General features: G+C 47.2%; 1 protein-coding gene across 10 annotated transcripts in view; it reads right to left on the bottom strand.

Moving 5' to 3' along the window:
- SAMD4A (sterile alpha motif domain containing 4A) overlaps positions 1 to 17263 on the bottom strand; it is a 208589-nt gene that overhangs the window by 17951 nt on the left and 173375 nt on the right. For all 10 annotated transcript variants that reach the window (XM_034769602.1, XM_034769605.1, XM_034769610.1 and 7 more), the window contains 3 exons: positions 15866 to 16160; positions 11931 to 12016; positions 3248 to 3366 (listed from right to left, as the gene is read on the bottom strand). In XM_034769602.1, coding sequence (XP_034625493.1) covers positions 3248 to 3366; positions 11931 to 12016; positions 15866 to 16160 — 500 coding nt within the window. The remainder of the gene's footprint in view (positions 1 to 3247; positions 3367 to 11930; positions 12017 to 15865; positions 16161 to 17263) is intronic.

Here is a 17263-nt window from a genome sequence, read left to right as displayed (position 1 = left end):
TTATTTACCCGCTGTTTGAAACATGACAAATTTAGTTGGGGATTGGTCCTGCTTTGAGCAGGGGGTTGGACTAGATGTCCTCCTGAGGTCCCTTCCAACCCTGATATTCTATGATTCTATGAAATGAGCGTAGCTATTGGGAGATTAACAACTCTTATCACTTGTGCAGTTCCTGTATCGCCCTGTCCCTTCTCCAACCTTTGACATTTCAACTCACCTTCCTCTTAGCCCTAATCTCTCCTGCCTGTGCATGCTATAGTGAACAAGACTTCAAAAATAATACGATTATGCGATCCAGACCAGTATAAATCTACCCATCATGACACACAACCAAGTTTCTTTAAACCTCATGCAGGAAGTGATTTTGCCATTATACCTATGGAACTATGTGAAAGGCAGAGCTGCACCATTGCATTCTTAGCCTGCAGCTTCACCCAGACTGGAAGAGCAAAGAAAGTACAAGAAAATGACACACTTGATCTAGATCAGGAGGGGGGAATTTCACGCCTTGCAGGGTGCAGAGAATCCAGTATCGGTCGATACCCCACATATGCCTTATTTTGAGCATTTAGGCATGACGTTAGGTGGCACACCTGCTGTATGCTGGTGCTCTGCACAGGGGTGAATTTCACCCTAATGAAGTGTTTCCTGCTAAGTGGTTCTCTAGCCAAGGCGCAGGTCTGTGGTGTTGTGCTTCTCCAGTCACAGTGGAGAAGCAAGTCTCAGTGTTCAAGCAGTGAAGATTCCAGTCATTTGTAGCCCACTACAGGGCCCTCCTGAGGTTTTCTGATCAACTAACCTAAACAAGCCCAAGAGCCTCGCTGCACCCTTGTTGATTGCTTTTCCTGGTGTCTATCCAACAGTGATTTAATTTGCAGATGAAACCAAAACTGGAGGGGCAGCAACACAGGAGAGAAAACCAAACTGCCGAGAGGGACAGTGCTGTTATTACTTTTTAATAGGGCTGTCGATTAATTGCAGTTAACTCAAGCAGTTAACCAAAAAAAATTAGCCACGATTAAAAAAATTAATCGTGATTAATCGCACTTTTAATCGCACTAAACAATAGAATACCAATTGAAATGTATTCAATATTTTGAATGTTTTTCTACATTTTCAAATATTTGATTTCAATTTATAACACAGAATACAAAATGTATAGTGCTTAGATTTTTTTTTACAAATATTTGCACTATAAAATTATAACCAGAAGAAATAGTATTTTTCAATTCACCTCATACAAGTACTGTAGTGCAATCTCTATCACAAAAGCGCAACTTACAAATGTATTTTTTTTTGTTACATAACTGCACTCAAAAAACAAAACTATGTAAAACTTTAGCGCCTACAAGTCCACTCGGTCCTACTTCTTGTTCAGCCAATCACTAAGACAAACACATTTGTTTAGATTTGCAGGAGATAATGCTGGCCTCTTCTTATTCACAATGTCACCTGAAAGTGAGAACAGGCGTTCGCCTGGCACTTTTGTAGCTGGCATTGCAAGGGATTTACATGCCAGATATGCTAAACATTCATATGTCCCTTCATGCTTCAGCCACCATTCCAGAGGACATGCTTCCATGCCATTGATGCGCGTTAAAAAAATAATGCATTAATTACATTTGTGACTGAACTCCTTGGGGGAGAATTGTATGTCTCCTGCTCTGTTTTACCTGCATTCTGCCATATATTTTGTGTCATAGCTGTCTTGGATGACAACCCAATACATGGTGTTCAAGTTAAGAACACTTTCACTCCAGATTTGACAAAATGCAAAGAAGGTACCAATGTGAGACTTCTAAAGATAGCTACAGCACTCGACCCAAGGTTTAAGAATCAGAAGTGCCTTCCAAAATCTGAGAGGGACAAGGTGTGGAGCATGCTTTCAGAAGTCTTAACAGAGCACCAGTCAGATGTGGAAACTGAACCACCAAAAAAGAAAATCAACCTTCTGCTGGTGGCATCTGACTCAGATGATGAAAATGAACATGCTTCGGTCTGCTCTGTTTTGGATTGTTATCGAGCAGAATCCGTCATCAGCATGGATGCATGTCCTCTGGAATGGTGGGCGAAGCATGAAGGGACATATGAATCTTTACCGCATCTAGCACATAAATATCTTGTGACGCCAGCTACAACAGTGCCATGCGAATGCCTGTTCTCACTTTCTCCTTAAACAAGAAGTGGACAGTATTATCTCCTGCAAAGGTAAACAAGCTTGTTTGTCTGAGCGATTGGCGGAACAAATAGGACTGCGTGGACTTGTAACTGCATTCAAAAATAAAACAATGTAAAACTTTAGAGCCTACTTTTTTTGCACATAATTCTACATTTGTAAGTTCAACTTTCATGAAAAAGAGATTGCACTACAATACTTGTATTAGGTGAATTGAAAATACGATTTCTTTTTTCTTTTTTACAGTGCAAATATTTGTAATAAAAATAAAGTGAGCACTGTACACTTTGTAGTTTGTGTTGTAATTGAAATCAATATATTTGAAAATGTAGAAAACATCCAAAAATATTTAAATAAATAGTATTCTAATATTGTTTAACAGAGCAATTAAGCGTGCGATTATTTGTTTTTAATCACTTGACAGCCCTACTTTTCAATCTTTGCAAGTGCTCCAATTACCGTGGGGAAAGCGTAGGCTTGGAAGATAGGCAGGTCAATTAGAATCCCTGATTTAAGGTGGGCGCCACCTAGTGGAAGGATGGTCTTGTTGGTAAGCCACCACAGTGTGACTCAGGAAATCTGGGTTCAAATCCCAGCACTACCACAGGCAGCTTTTGTCACCTGGGGCAAGTCACTGAATCTCTCTAGACTTAGGTCACCATCTGTAAAATGGGACAATAGGACTTTTTACCCACCCTTTGCTTTTGTCTATTTATACTTTGGGGCAGGGACTGTCTCTCAGTTTAACATCTAGTACAATGGAGCCCTGATCTGAGCTGGAACCTCAAGGTGCTAGTATAATGCAAATCAGAGCTTATAACTAATAACAGGACCCACTGCTCTAAAGTGACATTTGAGAACTGGCTGTGACATACAGAATTAAAACAGAACAAGCTGAAATATTCCAGCCCTGCCTGCACTCGAGGTAACTGGCCTCATGACTCAGACCCATCGAGTTCCAGCTAGCACAGTGTGAATGTTAGTGTAATTATCCCCTTTGGCGTAATCTTGCCCAAGATACCAACCCACAAAGTACAATCATTGCATCAGAGAGATGAAATCCCAACGTACTTTCTTTGCTGCCGATATCCTGATATGTCTAGAAGGGATTTCCGAGGGAAAGACCTGAAGAGTTTTTGCACCTGCTGTTTCCATGACAACAATCTTTTCTTCTGTGTCTCTGTAAATGCCTGCCCCCCAAAAGAAGGAATTAAAAAAAAGGTAAACATCTTATGGATGATGCAGTTGGGTATAAAAATAAAGAAAACAACAGGCAGTTAACATGCACCCAAAGTAGAGAGCTGAGCGATCCAAGCTTCAGGCTGCAAACACACAGAAGCCCTGAATTGCAGGTTTAACTCCTAGCAGAGTTGTCTCATCCCATTACACTTTTGAAAAAGACAAACTGAGCACCAGGCAGTTTCCTATGTGTAGCTCTTTCCGATGAAATCTTAAGAGCAAAGATCCCATGACACTTCCTGAAAGAGAAGTGGTTTCCCTGGAGTCCTGGACCCTCATTTCTGCTCTCCCCATCACTGTGAGGCATGCTATCCCATTGCCTGAGTGCCCACAGCCCCTACAATTCAGTGGTACTGTGTACATGTGAAGGGTTGTGGGTCCACCAGGATGACAGATACATAAAGGTCCGATACAATTATTATTATCGCTACATCATTACGGATGCCAAAATGTACAACACTTAGGTGATGCTACAAAAAAGTCCTACTGATACAACAAACAAAGTCAATTCTTTTTACTTCTTTTACTAACTTTTAACCAAAATTCATGTTTATTTAAAAAACAGAATAATTAGCAAAGTACTGAATGTTGCCTATGAAAAGAAATTCAGTTATATTGGGGCTTAGGGACAGGTAATGGTCATAATTATTTCATGAGGGTTCCTTCTGACCTTAAAGTCTATGACTCAGATCATAGTATGTACATAAAATTCCCTGAGTGCTCAGTTTATTAATGATAAATGAATGCTCCTGATTGTTTAATAGCTACCCTCTAGTGAGCAACTTGCATTTTCATCCCCCAGTGCAGACCCTAAAATTTTCAAGAACTCTCCAAAAATAAACACAAACGTCTGAGTTCTTTAAAAAAAAAACAAAAAAAACCTTTTAAAGTAAGTGTTCATGAAAGGTGCTGGCTTGACAGCCCTGGGAACTGATGGCTTCTGGCTCAGGTACTCAACAGGTCCAGTGCTAGCGTTTTGCAGCGCATCATTCCATACGCTGTCCTGCCAGTGTGTCTTGGTTGGACCTGGAGGGACCTTCTCCCATGATAACAACGGAGCAAAATCCTCAATCTCCTTACTGACGGGAGCTTCCAGCCAGAACCAATTGCAGTGGTTTCTGAGGGGTGGACACTTGTTTCCCAGGAAATGGATTGAGACCTTTCATTTATTTTCTATTCCATTCGACGTTTTTGTACCACAGTCTATTTCACTGAGACCAAAGTGCCTTGAGATTGTAATGGCATTTGGTTGCTACTGCCCCAGGTTGGAGTTAACCTGAGCTTGGCAGTGGAAGTCCCCTTACTCCACTACCAATCCCCTGAGCTATCTGGGCCCCCTGTGCTCCTACAGATTCATTATTATGTGAATGTTTTCATGTGCATGCCCCACGATAGCAGAGACCTACAGACAGTGATTAACTACAATACACGTATTTATGGGCAGCTTAACCAATATTACATGAGCCATCTTAATATCATCCTTTTGACTGTCACCTTTAACGATCAATCTACCTACCTTGCATCCCAGTGATATTAACATATTCATATATAACGCAAACGAAAAACACTGTAGACATGTTGCTGTGGAGCAACTCACTTTAGCTCTGGTTGGAAACCAATGAAAAACTGTTGGCTTTAGGAATATAGGACTCAATCAATGTTTTCTCTCCAGTGTCTCAGATTCTGACCTCTTTTCAATTCTATCTAGAGAGAACTGGGCTGGGTTCCATTCCTGGCTCTGCCACTGACCTTGCTGGGGACCTCTGGCAAGTCAGTTTGCCTCTATGCCTCAGTTTGCCCAACTGTAAAATGGGGATCAAGATACCTTCTTTGTAAAGTGTTTTGAAATCTATGGCAGAAAAGTGCTAGCTACACAAGAGCTAAGTAGTGTTATTATTACCTGTCACACACCCATCACCACGGGATTGGAGCAAGAAGCCTATCCAAGATTCAGCTGCAAAAATCACCTCCCCCTCCCGCAGCTCAGACTATGCCCCTCCCTTCCCAATCCCTTCACTGGCTTCCTCTCACAATGCACATCAAGCTCAAACATCCGGTCCTCACCTTCCAGGCTCCCCTTTTATATCTCTGCTCTCATGACTTCCTGCTCCCCCAGCAGTACTCGGCGCTGCCTTGCAGGAGTACCGGGCACCATTTCCAACCATGGTCCCACCCCATACCTCAGAAACCAGGATACATTATGGAATCAATGTTCTCATCCCTCCAACCTGGCGAGGAGCCGAATGTCACAAGCCATTCCACAGCTCCCACTCTAGCTGTTACAGGGATGGCTCTGGAGTGTCCGGTCACTTGCCCGGGCTACCAAGATGGTGACTTGCCACATGGAACCTCAGAAAAAATGGTTACCAACCTTTCTGTAACTGTTGTTCTTCGAGATGTGTCACACACATCCATTCCGACGTAGGTGTGTGCGCGCTCCAAGTGCAGCTGCCGGAATTTTTCCCCTTAGTGCAGTGTTTCCCAAACTGGGGTTGCCGCCGGTTTGTTTACCTACCCCGTCTGCAGGTCTGGCTGATCGCGGTTCCCCCTGGCCGCTGTTCGCTGCTCCAGGCCAATGGGAGCTGCTGGAAGTGGCGTGGGCCGAGGGACATACTGGCCGCCGATTCCAGCAGCTCCCATTGGCATGGAGCAACGAACCACGGCCAGTGGGAGCCGCGATCGGCCAGACCTGCGGACGGGGCAGGTAAACAAACCGGCCCGGCCCGCTAGGGGCTTTCCCTGCACAAGCAGCATCCCAAATTTGGGAAACACTGCCTTAGTGGTATCTGTTGCCTTGGCTCCAGCGCCCTCTGGTGTCGCACACTCATAGCGCCGGTATAATGAGCCCTGCCGACCCCCTTCAGTTTCTTCTTGCCGACCACCTCCGACAGAGGGTGGGTTTTGGAATGGACATGTGCAATGCATCTCGAACAACAACAGCTACAGAAAGGTTAGTAACCGTTTCTTCTTCTTCTAGTGCTTGTACATGTCCATTCCAACGTAAGTGACTCACAAGCAATTGCCCTGGAGGTGGGTTCGGAGATCAAGGGCAGGCTGACTGTAACGCCGCCCGGCCGAAGCCGGCATCATCTCTAGCCTGCTGTGTAATGGCATAGTGCATTGTGAACTGATGACCAGGTTGCCCCCCTGCAGATGTCCTGAATTGGAACTTGTGCTAAAAAAGCAGCAGCGGAGTGCATCAGGGCGTGTTACGAACTCGCGAACATCTCACCACTTGCTCATTTAACAACTCATTCTACACACAATTCCCCACATCACCCAGCCAGTGGAAGCGCTGTTCCTCCCTGTTCGCATGCGGTTGAGGGTAGAACATAGGCAGAAAGATTGCTTGACTGCAATGGAATTGTGAGACAACTTTTGAAAGGTACGATGGGGGTGGTTGCAACTGGACTTTGTCTTTAAAAAAGACCATATATGGAGGTTCCGAAGTGTTTCTTCTTGGATACCGGGGAAGATGACCAGAGACGAGAGTTCCGGGTTGTTGGAGGTGCACTCTGCACCGAGGCTGAGGTACTCGGTGCCAAGTCTGAGTGCAGCTCCGAGGCCGGCCTTAAGGCTATCTCCAAGAGGAAGACCTTCAAACGTGCAGTACGGTTCGGTCCTGCTTATTCCGGGGCTTAAAATCCCTGCAAATTTGGCAGTGGTCTTTCCTATGAGCTTCCCCTGGAGGCAGCTGGAGTGAGGGTCGCTCAAAGGCATAGACTTACTGCATGAAGTGCAGAGCTTGAAACCCATTGACCGACACAAGCCTCGGCAGTGGGACGGTGGACAACTCCGCTATCTAAGAGCGGAGGTGTCCAAACTAACGACACTAATTACTAAAAACGACCCAAACTATTTACACTACATTTGTCAGAAAACCACTAAGAGAACGACCGCCTAAGCGATGAGGAGTTCCAGCAGCCGTAACAGGCGGTAAGAAGGAACTGAAGGAGAGCAGGGTTGACAGGCCCCTTTATACCAGAGCTATGAGCGTGCGGCACCAGAGGGCGCTGGAGATGACCCAAGAGATACCACTAGGGTTAAAAATTCCAGCGGCTGTGCTTGGGGCGGGCACCTACATTGGAATGGACATGTGCAAGCACTCGAAGGAGGAGGTAGGTGTCTGAAGTATGAGGGGAAGGGAACTGACTCTTTCCTCTCAAGGTCTCCAGCTGGAATCAAGCTTTGTGACTGAAAACTGTCCCCCACCTGATGGTGGTGAAGTAGCAAACGTGACATGAGTTTGGTGCTCTCTCCCTACCTCCCTGGGGAACAGTGTCCACCAAAAACCCACCACTGTGACAGCTGGCAGCCATTGGCACCTCAGTGGGCAGTCTCAACCCCCCAAGAGCTGAACGGAGATGGAGAGTGAACTATCCTCTCCCCCATAAAAGGTGCTCTTTCCAGGGGAAGGTTTAGCCACACTGGCTGGGTGATGTGGGGAATTGTGCACAGCCACTGCCTGGGCTAGGAGTGGTCAGAAGGTAAAGAGAGGTCCACGGTCTCTCTGCCTCTCAATCCTGCACTTTTCACAAGCTCTCCATTTTATGTGTAATATGCAAGGAAAAATCTGGGGCTTCATAGGGCATGGAGCATCTATTCCCTCCCGCCCCTATTTTGCCTGGGAGGAAATGTTGTTCCACTTAAGACATTTCTTGAAAATACCAACAAGCACTTCCCTTATACCATTGCAGCCAGAGCAGTGTAACGCTGTTTACATCACCCAGAGAATGAGTTTGGAGTTGCACCCTCCTGTGCAGCTGGGATGTGCCCAGCCAGAATCACATTTCAAAGGCCTAGTCCAGGGGTAGGCAACCTATGGCACGGGTGCCGAAGGCCGCACGCGAGCTGATTTTCAATTGCACTCACACTGCCCGGGTCCTGGCCACCGGTCCGGGGGGGGGCTCTGCATTTTAATTTAATTTTAAATGAAGCTTCTAAAACATTTTTAAAACGTTATTTACTTTACATACAACAATAGTTTAGTTATATATTATAGACTTATAGAGAGAGACCTTCTAAAAACGTTAAAATGTATGACTGGCACGCGAAACCTTAAATTAGAGTGAATAAATGAAGACTCGGCGNAGCTTCTAAAACATTTTTAAAACGTTATTTACTTTACATACAACAATAGTTTAGTTATATATTATAGACTTATAGAGAGAGACCTTCTAAAAACGTTAAAATGTATGACTGGCACGCGAAACCTTAAATTAGAGTGAATAAATGAAGACTCGGCACACCACTTCTGAAAGGTTGCCAACCCCTGATCTAGTCACATTCTACTAAAAGCCTGATCTTTCTTTCTTGGTGATTTGGTTAATGTCAGAAATATAAAGAAAACGGGGGGGAGGTGGGGGAGGGAAGACTAGGCTAGGATGGAGGCAGTTCATAATGCTGCATTGACTTCAAGACTCATCATGAAGCAATCAAGGGGAAAAAAATCTTGCTATGTCTGGAAATACATGAAGAACTAGAGTGAAAGGAGCTTTTCATGTGATCTCCGTGAACTTGGACTCAGGTGGAAGAGGTCTTTGTACACTCACATACTAGAAGCTTTGGTTATATTTAAACTATGTGACTGGCTCAGACAGAACCATTGCTGAGGTGGGAAAGCAAACTAACCACTCACTTCATAGTAAAATTAAATTTCCTAGTGCAGCTGCTGTATATTTCAAGTGGCAAACTGTACGTTGACAACGTATGCTGACAGTTCACAACCATTCACTGAAAACTCTGGGCAAACTTGTTACTATTGTGGACAGAAGCATTCTGGGAGAATAATGTTTGTTTTTTTTAAACCCTGAATGTCAGTGACTTCCCTTCTGAGCTGGAAATCTCCGTCTTTGTCCCAGATTCAGGAAAACCCTTCAGAGATTCCAGGCCACAACAGACCATTGTGATCATCTTGTCTGACCTCCAGTATATCATAGGTCACAGAACTTCTTTAGAATAGTTCCCTTTGAATTAGAGAATATCTTTTAAAAAAAGTCCAATCTTAATTTAAAAATTACCAGTGATGGAGATTCCTCCATGGCCCTTGATAAATTGTTCCAATGGTTAATTACCCTAAGCACATACTTAGTGCTTTCCTGAATCGGAGCCTTTATGAGGATGGGAAATGCCCAAGAACAAGCGGAGAGCGCTATTATTTAGGTAATAGCTTCTTACGTGGTCAGGGCCGGCTCCAGGCACCAGCCGAGCAAACTGGTGCTTGGGGCGGCAGCTTGTAGGAGCGGCATTCTGCCCAATCCTAGGCATGGCCGCTTTTTTTTTGGTGGTATTTTGCTCCGGCTGCCCTGTAGGGGGCAGTGGCGCAGAGGACGGGAGCGCCCTGCAGCAAGCCCGGCAGGGCAGCCCGCGTCCTTCCCTCCCCGCCGACCGGAGCAGCGCAGAGCCCTCCCTGGAGGCGGCAAGTGGTGGGGCCGCCCCCCTTCTCTCTCTCTCCCCCCCGCTCCCTCCCCCTCCCCCCGCAGCGCAGGGAGTCCCCCTGCACCCTGGCTCCGGCCGCGCCGCAGGTTTTTTTTGTTTTTGCTTGGGGCGGCCAAAAAGCCAGAGCCAGCCCTGCACGTGGTCACAGTAAACTGGAGGATTCAGAACTCTGTAATTTAATCCTTTTTTCACCTAGCATACTGTGTATACTTATGTTTACAGCAGTCAACGTACTTTTGCCAAAATGCTGCCACTCCTTTTCCTGTAGGATAGTACAGATTTCTTAGTGATTCTAGACTCCACTTTTATACACAAGTGACCATGTAAAGACAGTGTAAACTGTAGATCTTTTGACTCTGGAAAACTTTTAGAGATCCATCCAGATCTCAGATGCATGGCCATGTAATGCCATGCATCTTGTAAGTTCAGGTGCAGCACATATGTATACAAGGTACTCCTGGGGGAATTCTGCACTACTGCACACATGAAGAATTAATGTCCCCCGCAGATTTTTTTTTCTCCATAGAATATAGATTCTGCTGGAGAGGAACTGCAGTTCACCTTTCGCCCACCAGAGGCTGCTATGGTGCCAGAAGAGAGGGCAGTTAGCCAGAGAGGCTGCTTTCCTCACAGTGGGGTCAGGTGAGGAGGCACCAGACGGACAGAATGGGGCACGCAGGGCTGCTGGGGGATCACAGATTGGGGTTCAGAAGAGGTATTGGGGGCCAGACTTGGATGCAGGCTCAGGAGCTAGTGGGGTGACAGCATTGAGCCAGGGGTTGAATGGGAGGTGGGCTGAAGGGCCACATGGGGACAGAGGGTAGGGGGGTGCATGGCCACATGTGGATAGGGTGACCAGACAGCAAATGTGAAAAATCGGGACAGAAGGTGGGAGGTAATAGGAGCCTATATAAGAAAAAGACCCAAAAATCGGGACTGTCCCTATAAAATCGGGACATCTGGTCACCCTACATGTGGATGGCGGAGGGAGGCTGCAGGGACACATGGGGATAAGAGCAGATGTGCCTGACTGGATGGGAAAGTTAGGGGTCAGCCAGGGTCTGCATGGGGGAGGCTCCCTAACTCCCTCACAATCACTCTCTCCCCAAAAAAATGTCCCATACTTCTCCCACCCGCACCCAATAACCCTCCAGGTTCACTCCAGGCTCCTTCCCTCTCCCTCAGCTCCTCTGTTACCTCTGAATCCCCCCAAGCCTTTGCACTGCTTCTGAGGGGTGCGGGCAATACAGTTCTGTATTGTAGTTTAGATGAATTACTCAGAGTTCTGTATTCATAGGTCTAGCAAGGAATCTATTTGTCAAAAAAACATTTCCTGAATCTTTTTTCCCCAGTCTGTACTGTTACAGACATACTCGATGACAGATATTTGAAATAAATTACCAAAATAACAAACTGGTGTGATTATATTGTGTTATTTTGACATACAAAATATGCAGAATTTTAAAATACTTTGCACAGAATTTTTAATTTTTTTGGCATAGAATTCCCCCAGGAGTAACAAGTGCAGCAGGAACTCGGTACACATAAGGGGATAAATATACACAGCAGGGTTTGTGCCCTAGATCTATGGCATATGGAGCTCAAAATATGTTTCAGTCACCCTGAAGGACACGTGGTAATGTACCTTTTAGAAAAAGTTACAATTAAAAAAAAATCCATAAACAAGCAGCTTTCAGGAAGAGGCACACAGAATGGTAGGTTCCGAATCACAGAATGTTTGCTACAGAATAGAAGCTGGAAATGCTGAACGATAGTTTAGTCTCTCTGCTAGAAACCCCATGCACATTCATCCTGGGTTTTTCTGTCATCCAGCTGTTGATCATAACGTCACAAGCACGATTAATTTCTCAATTCCAGTTCTTTGATGTTGTACAGGGACACGGTGACCTACACTTCTGTGCATCACATTGCATTTACAGTCTGCCTCAGTCAGAATTACTATTAATACCCCCAAAAATATTTGTGTTAGAAACCAAAATGTTTACATAAACAGAAACTTTGGAAACAGTTTCTAAGCAATGAGAACAACAGTTTTATAAGATCTGACACAACTCACCTCATGAATTAGACATTTGTCTATGAGCTGTAAATAGGAACTTATATTCTCCTCGTCAGGTCTGGAAACTAAAAGTTGTGTACATACTGCAAACAAACAAACAAAAAAAAAGGATAGCTAGCAAAACACATGGTGACCAGGAAACAGGACTGAAATCAATGTGTTGTTTTTAAGAATGGTCTTAAACTTCCATTGCAATTGTCTGAAATGAGTCATCAATGGAGCACTTGTGTATAAAGACACCTTTTTACAATTCCAGCCATGCCAGTCTATATTTAGGGCCAGATTTTGCTCTCAGTTACATTGCTGTAAATCCAGAGTAACTCTATTAGAGTTATACTTGTGCAAATCATCAGTAACAGAGTAGAATCTGGTTCCCCCTATCTTATCCTATTCTCACACGTGAAAGACACTGTCACACAAAGAGTGCGGTGTTAAAATCTATTGCTTCCAGGGTCAAATTCTGGTCTCACTGAAGTCAATGGCAAAATTCCCACTGATTTGACTGACAGCAAGATTTTGAAATAATGCCACAAAAGTGTGTGCAAATTAACTTACAGAATAAGACTATGTCTGCATTGGGGGAATTTACCAAAACACTCCCACCCATTCTAACCCTGGCTCAACTGAACTGGTGTTAAAGTCCGTAGGAGCTGCAGAATTCTACAGCCAGAACTGCCATATTAGTTAAACCTGCTGGAAAGCAAGCATAATTAAAAAAACTGGTCACAGGAGCCTTCTCTACATTATGGCTTCCATCAATTTTAACCCTCATGGTAACCACAAAATTTCCCCAGTTTTCAGAGAAGGCTTCCTAACAATGCCATTTCCCCAACTTCTACTGATAATTCTCCATACCACTCAACTTCATGCATTATGGAGATGTTGGTCATGGCACCAGAGTTAGCAGTGAGGTCTGATATGGGCTTAAAATGAGGCACAAAGAACCATTTTTCTCAAAGTAGGTGGCCAATCAGTGTGAAATTACACACCGGGCTCGATTTTCTGCCCTTTGAAGTTTCTATGTAATTTGTATTTTATTTCTATTCATACATTTTAAACAGAAAGTGCTGGAAATGGACCGGGGCTGACATTTCTCCATGGAAGTCTGACCCCCTTTTTTTTTTGGATAGACTACTCCCCGTCCCCCCATTACCCAACTACTCCATTCTCCACCCAGCAAGCTGCTACACCGAACAGTCCGCACTCAGTGTTGGGAGTGGGCAGTCTGAATTACCCAGGAGCGGTGAAGCTCTGAGTAAGTTAGGCAGGTCCTCCCAAATGGGTGTGAAGAGAACCTTTCTAGCACACCATCACGTGCCCTGTATACACCACTTTTATTACAGAAAAGCTACTTTAGGAACGATTTAGAGATGTTTGTATGGTTCAAAAATGAGGCTGAATGGACTCCCCCATCCCTCGTAGATATTCTTTTAAATCATTCCTCAGCTCTAAAAACTAGTTTTGTTTTGTACTGACCATAGCAGGACAAATTCTCTGCTGGTATAAATGGGCAAAATGCTATTGAAGTCAGTGACGCCATTTACACCAGCAACAAAGGATTTTGCCCAGTATAATTGTTCCTCCTGTATTTCAAAGTGCAGTGACAGTGGTGGGGCAGTGTAGTGAGTCGGTGTGGCCTTGGAGGGGGAAGAGCCCATCTGGAGGCTGGAGTGGGCGGAGCTAGTGAGCTCTGAGCCCGCCCCTCAGGCGGTCAGGCAGTGACCCGGAAGTACAAAGGCTCGCCCTCAGAGCTCAGTCAGGCCCCAGCCGCCGGAGAGACCAGATGTCTCCAGCCTAGCTCGGGGCTGGGAAACCTCCACGGCCCAGGGTGGCCGCCGGGAGCTGCTGGGCCTGGCCCGCGCCCGCTACCCGGAGGAGCCGCCGGACTTGCCGAACGATCCCTGGCCGGACGAACCCATGGTCCAGGACCCCCCCCGAGGCCGACACCAGCCCCCAGGTAGGCCCCGAGGGGGAGTGTGGAAGTAGCCCGGGGGCAGCCGACCCCAGTCTGGCTGTAGCACTGCCAGAGCCGATGTCAGTGTGTTGCGGCCAGGATCCCCACTGACTAAGCAGCGAGTTTCCGCCGCTGTTAGGGCCCCAGGCTGTGACGCAGTGGAGTGGGAGGGCCTGCGTCCCCCCTGCCACCCAACCCATGGGTGGCAGTCTCCCCCTCTCCCAGGCCTGATGAGGCTTAGGCCTACTATTGTTGCTCAGCCCTGACTGAGGGTCTGAGCTCCTGATTCAGCGTTTGTTGCCCCGCCCTGACCTAGGGCCTGGGCTAAATACTCCTGCTTGCTGCTCAGCCCTGACTGAGGGCCTGAGCCCCGACATAGCATTAGTGCCCGCCCTGAGCCAGGGTCGGGCTTACTGTGTCTTCCAGGATTGCAAGGGTTGCAGAGGGAGACCCTGCAGCCGGACAAAGTACCCAAGCACCAGTGGGTAGTGAGCCGGTGTGGCTCCCCGCCGCCCCAGAGAGGGTCGAGCCCCAGCAAACTCTTGTACAGGCAGGGACACACAGAGGGCAGGGGGCAGGGACAAGCAGAGACCATGGGTAGCACTACTACAGGAGCTCAGACTGCTTGGGCAATGTGCTTTAAGGCCCCAGTTCAGCAAAGCACTTAAGCATGTACAGTCAGGGCCCAAGACACCAAGGAAAGTGTTTTAAAATACCCAACCCTCCCAGAACTTTCACATTAAACAAATGCCAGTCCCAGGCGCTCTCTCTCTATCCGTGTCACGTGGTCACGGAGCTAAAAGAAGCAACTGCTCTGTACGTGCACTCCCTCGTACTGCAAGTCGGGGCTATAAAAAACTCCACAGGCATACATGGGCCGGTGAGTAGTAGGGGACAAAGGCTGTCAATGAAAGCAAGCAGCCAGAACGAAGGTAACCCCAGAGCAGCCACTCGATTCTAGGATCGTGCACCAAAGAGGAAGATCCTTCCACGGGCTTTAAAAAATAATGGTGCACAAACACTAAAGGCTCATTCTGATTCAAACTTCCAACAAACCTATTTGTATAGGGCTCAGCTGTACCTGCTCGGGCCGGCCTAGCTACGTCTGCACTGCACACTAAGCCTGGGGCTGTGGGATCCATGTTTGTGGACTCAGGGGTTCCAAGCTCATGCTTGAACATCCACACTGTCTTGTAAACCAGGATTTACACTTGCTGGACCTGGTCTCGGAGCCGTGCTAACACGTCCATACTGCACCATTCTGACTCACGTCTGCAGCTTGACCTGCATCCACATTGCAAAATGACAGGGCTTGGCCCTGAGTTGCAGTGGGACATGGACTCTGACCCACCCCCCTCGCAGGGTCCTGAGGGCTTGCTGACCTGAGTCAGACTGATCTGTGTGGACAGAAAGGGGGCTCAAACCGGAGTCAGAGCCCAGGTTTAGTGTGCAGTGTAGACGTATCCCCTAGCGTTGGAGGTGGTGCAGTAGGCTCAGGAGGCTTTGTGACTCAGACAGGCATAATGCCCTCTGGAGCTCCGCAGCACACAGGAGAAGGAAGGACCCCCCCTGTACAATGGGGGACAGTGAGCTCAGCCAGTTCTACTGGCTGGGGAGGAGAGTAAGGCTACGTCCCCATCTCCTCCTGACCTCACCTTTTTGCTAGCGCTAGAGCACACGTGAATGATGGCAGCATGGTACAACGGGACTCCGGAGAGCCGGGTGCAGTCCTGTCTCTGCTATGTCCCCTTGCGTACATCAGTTCACCTCTGTCCATCTTCCCTAATTAGACTGCATGCCCTTTGGGGCAGGGACTGTCTCTTACCCACACTTAGCACCTAGCACCATGGGGCCCTGAGAGTATTATGATGAGCGGGACAGGAGGAGGGTGGATGGGGACCAGAGCTGCTGTGAAATAAACGCTGTTCTTAACCATTCACTCCTAACCGAAGGAATAAGGACAATGGGAGCGGCTGACCTTTCCCCATGACTCTTGTGAACTGCCCAGGGAGATCCCCTTCGGGCAAAGGTGCCCCTCCAGACTCGCCCTCGCAGCCAGGCAAGTGGTGCTGCTGTATGCACCCAGAGGCAGAGTCCTTGCAGTCGGAGCCTTGGCTGTCCGAGCCGATCAGAGAAGGCAGGTGGTGGGAATCCAGGTCCCGGCTCTGGTCGTCTGTATTTGAGTTCTGGGAGCAGTAGGCTTTGATTGGGGTGAGGATCATTTGGTGTAGCTCCTGCAGTGGGATGCGCAGGTTGCCACCTTCCAGGATGTCCTGCAGATTCCAGACAACAAAAAAGATTAGCAGCTGGTATGTCTGCAATCTCAATATGCCGCTAGCTGCCTTGAGCTCAGCCATGCCGCCTCAGCTCAGCTGGAACACTAGAACATTGCTTCCAGAAAAACCACCTCCACAGAAGCCTCTTCTAGTGTTCCTACTCCAGGACTTACTTGTCCTGTGTGCTCCATGTTCAGTAAGTTGGTCCATTTAATTAACTGAGGCTTTCACAGAACCGTTTTAACAGAAACAGGTAAGAACTAGAATTTCGAGTCTGAAGCCACCTGAAACCCTCCTGCCCCATTTTCAGGTGTGCGCCTTCACATTTGAACTCCTGAATCTGAACCCGCTCCATGAATCAGGTGGGATCCAAAACCGGTGCGAGTCTCGCGTCCAGGTCCAGTGCAGATGCCGCCCAATATCTGGTGAGATTCCCACCCTTCAAGAAAGCAGAGACCTTGCAATTTTCACAGGAATCACATGAGAATAGCACACGAGATTTCAGTGCTGTCTACCCTGCACAAAATTCAGTCTCTAACCTAACCCTATCCTGGCTCTGGCTCTCAATACTGCCTTCTTGGCCCATGTCTGGCCCATCTATCCATCCACATACCTAAAGCCCTTCTCCAGGCTCTTATCAACTTGTGTCTCAAATGCTGCAACACGCTTCTTCCTGGACTTGACAAATGCAATCTTGCCCTGCTCGTCGCCACTCCAAACGCTGCTAAGATCATTTTCCCACCCAGTTGCTTTGACCATGTCACCCCTCCACTGGCTCCGCCTTCTCTATCATATCAAACATAAACAACTTGTCCTCACTTGCAAGGCCACGCACGGGCTAACCCCAGCTGATCGCTTGTCTCTCATTCGCTGTTGAAAGGCCGGTTCCTGCCTCCCATGAGGCCAACCTCCATCACCCACTTGTTACATTTTCAAGCAAGCGCCTTCCTGTTTTCTCCCATGCTGCCCCTCCCCCTGGCAGGAGCTCCCTATAAACATCCACGAAGTCACTTCTTCATTCTCCTTCAAACCCCGGCTTGCTTCACAGTGCCCTGCGACCACTGCCTGTCATGCTGACCCATACTGTCTCCTTGTCCTCC

Source organism: Trachemys scripta, chromosome 4 (genome assembly GCF_013100865.1).
Source record: "Trachemys scripta elegans isolate TJP31775 chromosome 4, CAS_Tse_1.0, whole genome shotgun sequence".
NCBI lineage: Eukaryota > Metazoa > Chordata > Testudines > Emydidae > Trachemys > Trachemys scripta.
Note: the sequence above shows the minus strand (reverse complement) of the source record. Positions and strands in the feature narration are given on the sequence as shown.